A 10,316-nucleotide genomic window follows, 5' to 3' on the forward strand; every position below is an offset into this window, starting at 1 on the left:
AGGCAGATCAAAACCTAAGGATGACTACATCTCAAAGGGCAGAGGAAACACTACCTGTAATGACATCACCTGTGTACCAGGCATTGAGCTAAATACAAAGTTTATGATCTCAGTAACTCTAGTTCTTTGAAAAGTAGTTACATAAATAACTGCAATATAAAACAGTAAATGCCATTTCAGAGATGATTACAGTTCCTCTTGACATGTATACAACCCCTTGTATTTTACAAATCTTATTTACATTTGCCTCTCTGACCCTAAATTCTATAAGGTGGTGATTAAGCGGCCAAAGAAAATTTATAATCATAATCAGATACCACTATCTACCATTAACTTTACCAGTTACCCACTTTCGGTCAAATAATAAAGCTATCTAAATATTCTCAGGTGATACAGGTTAAATTTTAAGCTCTATTCCTATCTTCATAGAAGTACTATGTAGCTTTGTTGCACCTGCATTTTGAAGCTGAGGTGCACACACATTAAACCCCTAGAAGGAAAAAGCTTCGATCTTCACATAAGGTCTGGCCCTCTTCTAAAACACTACCAGGAGAAATTACAATGTTCGATGTTCCATCCCTGCTATAGCCCATGTCAAACTTACTTATTAGGATAAAATTCCTATCTAAAATATCTATAAAGACGATTAGAATTTATATGTTTCAGGTATGCTTTTCAAAGCAGGATGGAGCTCACACTCAAAAAAATCAATTTATTATCACTTCCTGAAAAGTGACTGAACAATCCCCATCTTCTAAGAGGCCTACAAAGGAAATGACTGAGAGTGTTGTAGTTATTATTTCTCCATTTATTGGAAACTTGGGTTCTTACTTGGCATTCATGGGGATGACACCTTTTGATCCCACCCCAACAGGGATGTGATCAAACATAGCTTGGGCAAGTTGCTCCTTCACAGGCTGGACATCACCTTCATCTAAATTGGTTCTCAGCAAACGGACCCCGCAGTTGATGTCAAATCCGACACCACCTACAAAATAGAGAAAAGTTACTCAAATATTAGCAAAACAGGTAGTTGGGCACTGTTACCTGTGGTTTCCCACCACTGATACAGGGTTTAATAGCCATTCTTTTAAAAGATAATTGTTTTATAGTATCCAACAAAGTGGTTCTCTGTGGGTAAAATCTGTTGGCACCAAAACAATTTAACATACTAAAGGTACTTTGTGGGCTAGGAAGACAGTAATGAACGAGTAACATCTAGACCAGAGATTAAAATGTGAATTACGTGCTTCTCTTTTTTTCTGGGTCACTTTTGTTGGGGGTTTATGAATTCTATCAGTCATTTCAAAGAACCAACTCTTGGCTCTGCTAATCCTTTTTACTGTATATATATATATTTTTTATTAATTTTGCTCTTAATTCCATCTTTCTGCCTTTTTTTGGGTTTTTGATTTGATGTTCTTTAACTTTCTGAGATGGATGCTTAGATCACTGCTATTTCATCCTTCTTTTCTCATTTATGTTTAAAGCCACAATACTGCTATCCAAGTAAGCCATTAACAGTAACCCACAATTTTTAGACATATGTATTTTTTGATATTATTTTGTATCTCCATTATGATTCTTTTGACCCCTGGGTTAAACACATCTTTCTTATTTTATAAATATAAGATGGGTTTTTATAGTTTTTGTTGTTGTTAATGACTTCTAACTTAATTCCACTGTGGAAAGATAATATCCTCTATATCAGTGGTTTTAAAGTGTGGTCCAGAGATCCTTTCAGGTCTATAAGACTATATGTATAATAATGCTAAGACTTTATCAGCCTTTTAAACTTATTCTCTCGAGTGTACAGTGAAGTTTTGCAAAGGCTACATGACATGTGATAACATGTTTGCTCTGATTAAAAATGAAACATGTATTTGTGTATTATTGCTTTAAAAATGTCTCAGTTTTAATATCTAGTAAGGTAAACATTGCTAAAAGCCTTTGAGATCAACTGTCAAGGTTTTTTAAGAGCAAAAATTTTGAGAACTGCTGCTCTATGTTTTCAATGCTTTGAAATCTGAGATCTGCTTTCTGGCTCAGCACATGGTCGATTCTGGTAAATGTTCTGTGTGCACTCAAAAAGAATGTGTACAATCTACAGTTCTGGTAAATGTTCTGTGTGCACTCAAAAAGAATGTGTACAATCTACAGTTCTTGGATGCTCTGCAATGTGTGTGTACATGGAACCATGCATGTATATTAGAGGTCTAGTGTCAAGTGTGTTAACTGTATTGTTCATATCATCTATAGCCTTACTGACAGAAATCTGCCATCACCTCAAGAAAAACAGTGCTAAATGCTGGGTTCATGTAATCGCACTTTTCTTTTTCTCCTGATCACAGCCTCACAAGTTCTTACTGCCTTAAGCTTTCCGCTGCTTTCAAACAGATTTAAAGAAACAATTTATTCAGCCTTTCTTGTTATTCTCAGCAGGAGAACAGTCTGCAACAACCCTGTTCACCATTGCCAGAGGCAGAACTCTAAAGATGTAATTTAAACTTCATTTTTTTCTCAGACTCTGAAAGCAAAGATATTACTTCTGATGTGAAATATTTTCAGTGAAAGCACCTCACAGCAGAAGACATATTCCACTGGAGGTAAATAACGTGATGACAATGAAAGCAAACACAGAGTACTTCCTATGTGCGCAGCGCTGTGCTGAGTATTTGACGCAGCTGAACTCATTTAATCCTCATAATAATGCTATGCAGAGTGTAGCACTATTAGTTCCAACTTGCCGAACAGATAACTGGGACATAAAGAAGACACATAATTTGCCAGGGAAGTGTTTCAGTTTGTTTTATAGTCTGAATAATGCCTGGTATACAGTAAGAGCCTAAACAATTCACAATAAATATACTTGATGTTTAAACAGCCTCTGAGTGTTCCTCAGTAAATGAGAGGAAAAGAAATGACAGAATGTGATGAGACCATGAGATGCACACACAAGAAGCCAGGCTGTTTTTCCCAAAGGCTATGCTACATTGAGAGCAGATGTGCACAGTGACCTTACCTGGGGACACCACTGCTTCAGGGTCATTCATATCAAAGGCTGCCATATTCCCAATAGCAAACCCATAACCTGAATGGACATCAGGAAGCCCAATAGATCGCTGAAAGAGAATAAGAAAATGAAAATACAGCTTCCTTAATCTTGCATTCTGGTTGCCCGATGGACCTGATACCTGATGGACCTGATAGTCTGCGGGCTAAAGCTTTACCCGAATCAAGATTCTAGTCTCATGGAATAGTCTCTACTGGTGAAAATTAGGTGTAAAAACTCCTAACCATAAAGTTAATATAGTGGAGGAAAAATCTTTCTTATAAAGTCTGACCATTAAGGAATCCTAAAACAGAAGAGCCTCATCATAACATGACACAGGAGGACCACATACTAACTTTAGTGTATTATTACATTTTAAAGCCATCTAAAGACAAACTTTGAAAAATCATGGTCATGTCAGGTTAAAGGCAGAGCAATATCTGATTTATACCTATCTTCAGTGTTTAAGCCATCACAGACAAATGTAATGGACTTGATGATATGAACACTGTACACTTTCTACATCTGGGGTCTAGGAAAGGATCCTGACCCAGGAGGAATGCAGATCAAACACAGTGAGGCTATATGGAGATACCTAGACACTTGTGAGTTCTTCATATGCATAAGGCATGTCTTTTCATTTCCCCCCTCCAAATGCCCAGGATAGTAACTGGCATGAAGACCTCAAAAAGATGTCTGCAGAGGGGATTCATTTTAATGTTTACCTCTAATGGCGGAGTTGTAACGTTAGGCTACAGCGGGAACCCACTTGTACCACCCAGTTTTCTCCCTGTTGTCGCCACTAGCCCTTTTCGGTCATGTTCAGAGTAGCTATACCGTCTCCCTCTCCTCAGTCCCAACCCTTAAACTTTTCCATTCCTTCTCCAATCATCCTCTGGAGTGGGGCCATAGTGAAAATGACAATGGTGGTACACTAACCCAGTGTACCAGTAATAATGATATACAATGACAAAGAAACAAGAACACATTAAAAACTACATCAAAGGTTCTCCAACACTTACAGATTCTAGCCAAAGGCAACCAGAACCTCGGATGTTATTCAGGCCCAATTATCTTTAAGTCTCACAGTTATTTCCAGATGTTCAAAGGTCACTGTCTAAATGACACCACTATCAGTTAGGCATGGCCAGTCATCCATTCAACAAACTTTCAGACTAAGAGAAATACAACTGATTAAAGCTCTGAACATGGACTCACATGAACAATCCCGGGCAGGGCTGCCACATTGCCAATTTGTTTCATGGCAGGCAGGAAGCCGCCGACACCTGAAGTTAAAAATTCATTATTAGAAAAGAGGGCACATTTGATTTTTAGTAAGTATGTTCATATATTTCTAGAATGCATTACGTAAAGGGGGAGTGATTAGGACTGTTAAAACAAAGCATAAAAGGATGTTTGAAATGGAAGCATGAAGGGAGCATCCCCAAGAAGGCAGCACATGCTCAGAAAGGCAGTGAGGGCAACCAGACAAATTACGAACACGCCATCAATGTTCTGTGTGAGGGTTGCCTGCAAATGTGCTGGGAGATGTAAAACATAACGATTATATGTTACGTTGGCAATACAAAAAAATGTACTTATCAAAAAAAAAAAATCAACACTAGTTTTTATTCTAAGTGACAGAGAAGGGCAATGTGGAAGAGCTGGGAAAACACTGAACTGAGTCAGGAAACTAAGGGTTCTAGTCCCAGCTCTATCACTTGGTTGCTGGGTCATTTCAGACAACTCAGCATATCTTGGCAGGGAGGTGGATTAGGATTTATTTTGTTGATCCAGAAAATAAAAGAGTTAAAACTGATTTCAATTCCACTGTCATCATTAGAGCTTTAGAGTAGAGTTTTATATATTTATCTCTAAATCTTGCTGCAGTCCTGCAAGATAAGTGTAATAAACTCTTTCAGAGATGAGAAAACTGAAGTCCAGTGAGGCTAATCAGTGTACTGGTTAAGAACACTAACTTTGGAATCGGGCATTTCTGAGTAACCAAGAAGTTGTGCAACCATGGACAAATTAAAATTACTTAACCTCCCTGAACCCTGACTTACACATCTGTAAAATGGTGATAGTAGCTTTCTCTTAGAATTACTCTAAGAATTACACGAGGTAGCTCTTATTATCCAAGGTTAGCTTTTAAACCAACCAGGTCCGCCCTGCTCCAAATGGGTTCTACAGGGCCAGGTAGCTAACAACATAATCACAAATATGTAACAGTTTTTTGGTCTCATCTCAAGTCCTGGTCATTTCTTGACAAAATTTTATCTGAATGATCTTTTTTTTTTTTTTTTTTTCAGGCTATAGGAAGACACTACTTATACTGCCACATGTAAAATTCTAATGTACTTACCGCCACCTCGACAGGCATTCCTTAATTCCTCAAACATTAATTTTTCCAGAGCATCATTCACATAGAAAACTCCTTCAACCTGGTACCAAAGGAAAACGTACATTTGAGCACATGTACATGATGTATAAGCACTGGGTAGAAGACAATACCGGATGTAACACTCATTCTGCTTTACTCTTTAGAGAACAATTTCACATTTCCTTGAACAAGCAGAAAAATTCCTATCAAAAGCTACAAGATGTTCCCAACTTTAAATACAGTTGACCCTTGAACAACACAGGTTAAAGGTGCCGACCAACATCCCGCCCCAGTTAAAAATCAGAGTATAATTTTTGATTCCCCTAAAGCTTAACTGTTGACTAGAAACCTTACTGATAACATGAACAGTCAATTGATACATTTTGTTTATTATATACTGTATATGTTACATACTGTATTGTTATTATAGAATAAGCTAAAGAAAATGTTATTAATGAGAACATAAATTTATAGTACTTATTGAAAAAAAATCCACATATTAAGTAGACCCATGCAGTTCAAACTTGTGTTGTTCAAGGGTCAACTGTCTATGTTAAAAATGTATTTTGAAATGTTTGCAAATTGTTTTTATTCTCCTACTCTCAAAGCCACATTTGAGATTTTAACAGGTAAAATATTTTTTGTATATGTGAATAAAACTTTCATACTAGTGCCAAAAGGTCTCAGTGCCTTAGTGCCTCTAAAACATCAATGGATTAAAAATCAAAATTTCAAATTCTAAACATAAAACTGCAGTCATCTTACTTTAGTGTACTTTTCCTGTGCTTAAGATAATAGCACATCACACTTTATTGTGTCCTATGCTGATTTACAAATCTACTTAGGTAAATACTGAGTAAAAACAATTCAACATGCAGCTATTACCTAGCTGTGTGCTCAGTTCTATAATCTATATAATCTTAAGAATATGAAGAATTTTGACAATAGGGGCACACTAAAGGCAATGAAAGACACAATTATGTACTTCCAAAGGCCAGAACATTTTTATCGGAGATCAAATATTACGAAGGAACTGCCCAGTAATATAGAACCAAAGATTTAATACTTAATCATCCGGATAAGTAAACTTCTCTAATTAGATGATTTCTGCAACTCACTTCTGCATGAATAACAATGCCAGTTGATGGAAAACATATCCAGTACAATTTCTAAGGGTCACATTTATTAATTCACCAAACATTTAATGATTATGTTTCAGGCACTATACTGGTCACTAGGGAGATATGCAAGAATATGCAAGATCCTGCTTGAGGAGCTTACAGTCTAGGATGAGGCCCAGACAAGCCAATTAAGAATGCAGTGAGACAAGAGCTGTAACAGAAGTAAGTACACAGTGCTACTGAAGAATCTGATGAAGTAGCTCCATGGTTAGGGAGCTGGGGGACGTTGCTGCTCACTTTTTGTTCACATTTTGAGTTGGCTCTTTAAAGACAAGGCACATCACTGGAACAGCAGCACATTTAGGAGCTGAACGCAAAGATGACATAAAGATGGGAAGGGAGTGTTTTAGGGGAACAGGAATTTTTAGTGCAGCAAATGGGTCTTAGGGGAGGAATGGAGACTATGTAAGCAGATAATTATTTGTATAAAATTCATGATTCTCATGAGGACTGGAACACAATTTAAGCTTGGCATAGTGGTCGGTAACTTTAAGAGCAATATATCAAGATGTCAACTCACCATTCTCAAGGGATAGGTGGTAGTCAAGTATTGCACAAATGGTTAAATCAGAACTGCCTAGCAAAATTAGACTTGCTCTTAGAATGAGCAGCAGTGTGTGCATCAAAAGTTAAACCCAAATTGTTGCCAGACAATGACAGTGTACCATCTCTTTACAATGATCAGGGCATGGTGATTTTTACTTTCTACTTCTTCATTCAGGTAATGAGATTCCATACATAGAAAACTGCCAAGTGGAAAACAGCAAAAAGTAGTTTTAAGACTATGGGCTTTTTCTCCCCTCAGTGTCTAGCTAAGTGATTTACTCATTGGGGAGACTGTAAGTTTTGACATTGATTAAAAGGGTGGAGCAGCTATCAAGAACTTTTGCAAAGACCCAAGATCACAAACCTTCAGGGCACTTACATGGCCCATTAAAGGATTTCAAAAGCCATTTAACAACATATGCACCAAAACTTCACAAATGCCTTATTTCTTTACTTTAATGGAAAATAGTAGTCACAAATGGCGATGAAGCCTGAGAGATATAGGCAACCCAGGCTTTCCAACTCTCTGATTAGACTCTTAAGTCTCCATAGAGAATACATCATCCTGTCACAGAAAGAAGTTAATTGGACATCGAGTCCTGGTTGAGCTTCTTATTAGGTGGGTAGAGGAAGCCCGTTCCTCAAGGATCTTTGAGAAGTGAATACTGAAAACAATTTGTGCCCTGTGAACTTTCTAGGCTGTTGCGAGTAACAAAACGGTCTTATTAAAAACCAACACGGAACAGTGAATGCTGAAAACTTAGTTCAGCAAACACAGGTCTGTAAAGGTCACTTAAACGACCAGCATGACTCAGAGGAACTGAGTTCCAGTCCCGGCAACTCTACCCCTGACTGGCTGTGCCACCTTGTAAAAAACAACTAACGTCTCTGAAGCTCAGGAACGCAACACAACTTACAGTGCGCTTATGAGACTTATGTGTGAAAACGGTTTACAAACGCCAGCTTCCTATTTACTTGGATTCCCTAGCCATAATCCACTTTGCTTGTCCATGTGATTTGGGGCGGTCTCCTGAGGGGAGATAGGGCCGGCGCGTTAGGCAGTCCCTGAGTCCAGAGGGTGGGTGGGAGGCCCTCTGCTAGGTCGGAAGGGTGAGGAGGCCTGGCCGGGTTGGCAGGGAGGCGCCGCGGGTCCCCAGACAGGAAAGCCCCGCTACTGGGTCCTGCTCCTTCGCCTCACCTGCATGTTGGGCACGAAGCCTTTCTTGATTCTCCAGCAGTTTTTATTGATCTTTTCCAGGAACTGCAGCTCATCGTTGTAGTTGCGACTCATGGCGGCGACAACAGTAGCAACTCCCGGATCCGCTTTGAAAAGCAGCGGCCGCGATATCCCGTTCGCCGAAGCACCACCTTCCGGAAACTCAACGCGCAGACGCGGTCGGCCCCGTGGCAGGATGGGTGACGGCAAGCGTCGAGGCTCGAAACTCGTCGCAGCAACCGCGTTTCTCTCAGTTAAGTTAGACTGCCCTCTAGTGTTCACCTTTTTGGACATTTACTAGTCATTTTCTTCTACGCTAAAGCTGAGCTAGCTGAAGTCTCTAGTTTTCAGTATGATCTAGTTATGGAAGTGCTTTGTAGCACAGAAAAACGCATGACTCTGGGTCAGGTCCGGCTGCTCTAATGAATAAATTAGCTTGGATTTCATTCCCAGCAGCGAGGAGGGAAAGATGTCTGCAGCGGAGAAAGATGAACGTGTTTAAATAAATAACACAACTGAACATTTGTAATGTTTCAGAATGAATTTGTGGATATACCTTGAATAACTTGCCTGTCATAAAACAGCATCCCAAAGAATGACACATGACTGTTTATCATATATTTCAACAAACACTCATGGGGGCACCTATTATGACTAGATGTGTGCTCCAAAATGAGCAAATCTCTGTCCCTATGGATAGCCCAGGCTTCCCAGTCTGATCTTCGTTGGGGACTAACTACTCTGTGACCATGATTTTATACGCATTGTCTCTTGTTCTGAGTAATAAGTGAGCTTTACGTGATTTCGGTTTCTAGTCCTACCTCGTTTAAAAAACTGACTTTGGAATCTGAAAGGCTTGGATTCAATTCCTATCTCTGCCATTTACTGGCTTTGTGTGGTTCATCTCTCTCAACCTTTGTTTCCTCATCTATAAAATGGGATCATAATTCTTCATAGAGTGGCTGTGAGGATTGAATGAACCGACACTTGTGAAGTAACCAACATGGTTTGGCACATGGTTGGCCTTCCATGCGTTGCTCTCTTCCGCTCCTTCACTGGATTGTAAACAATGTAAAAGCAAAGTGTGTGATTTCCGTTCGTTTCTCACATCGTCCATGCTGGTTTCCCTCTCCTCCTCTTCTGCCCTAACTTCACCCCATTGATTAGGACAACATTAACATCATCATCGACTGTGAATTTTCTAGGTTTAGTACCCTGCACCGCTATTTCATTTAATCTGGCAGAGAAAACATCCTAAAACTTAAAGTGATATGACTTCCTGAGTTTTCTGTGATCACACAGTTTCTCACTGCAAACATCTAAGAGGCAAAGAATTCCCTTTTTAAATCAAGCCTTGAAATCTGTACTATCTCAGTTTTCATCAATGTTAAAGACACTAAATTCTCTTGTCTCTGTCTTATTTCATTTAAAAAAAGCTGGGGCAGGAAGTCTTGCAAATAAAAAGACAAGGTTAACATTAATAGAAAACAATTTTAATTAAATACAGGGGACAGTAGCAGTATATATAAAACATAAAATCCAATATGCAGGGAGTGGGAGAACCCCAGAGAGCTGAGAGGGCTGAGGGGATCTCCACCGACCAAAGTGATTCAAATCTGTACTTGAGAAATTTCTCATGTACCTTGTCAGAAGTACATGCCTAGCTCTTGGCTCCAGGATTTCATAAACGCAGGAACACATAGCATGCATTCAAACATGAACACACATTCAAACATCCACCCCTCCACGCACAGAGACGAACACACCCTGATTTAGCTCTTTAACCCAGTTTGTCTCCCTCTGTCCCTGAGGGCTGGAGAAAGAAAACTTCCAGCCTAAACACTTCAGGAGAACTTTAAAATTCCAGTGCGTGCTGTCTTCTCCCTCTGGGTTTACAGTAGGTGAGATTAAGGGCCATTTACTTCCTGCAGTGAACCC

General features: G+C 39.2%; 1 protein-coding gene across 1 annotated transcript in view; it reads right to left on the bottom strand.

The window, feature by feature from the left end:
- The window catches only part of RTCB (RNA 2',3'-cyclic phosphate and 5'-OH ligase), a 24,583-nt gene extending 16,029 nt beyond the window's left edge, over nucleotides 1–8,554 (bottom strand). The window contains exons 1-5 of the mRNA XM_023527456.1: nucleotides 8,361–8,554; nucleotides 5,418–5,496; nucleotides 4,271–4,338; nucleotides 3,023–3,122; nucleotides 831–988 (exon numbers count right to left, since the gene is read on the bottom strand). Of these exons, the coding sequence (XP_023383224.1) occupies nucleotides 831–988; nucleotides 3,023–3,122; nucleotides 4,271–4,338; nucleotides 5,418–5,496; nucleotides 8,361–8,453 (498 nt within the window). The 5' untranslated portion in view covers nucleotides 8,454–8,554. The remainder of the gene's footprint in view (nucleotides 1–830; nucleotides 989–3,022; nucleotides 3,123–4,270; nucleotides 4,339–5,417; nucleotides 5,497–8,360) is intronic.
- Between the last annotated feature and the right edge of the window lie 1,762 nt (nucleotides 8,555–10,316).

This window comes from Pteropus vampyrus, unplaced genomic scaffold, assembly GCF_000151845.1.
Source record: "Pteropus vampyrus isolate Shadow unplaced genomic scaffold, Pvam_2.0 Scaffold16, whole genome shotgun sequence".
NCBI classification, from domain to species: domain Eukaryota; kingdom Metazoa; phylum Chordata; class Mammalia; order Chiroptera; family Pteropodidae; genus Pteropus; species Pteropus vampyrus.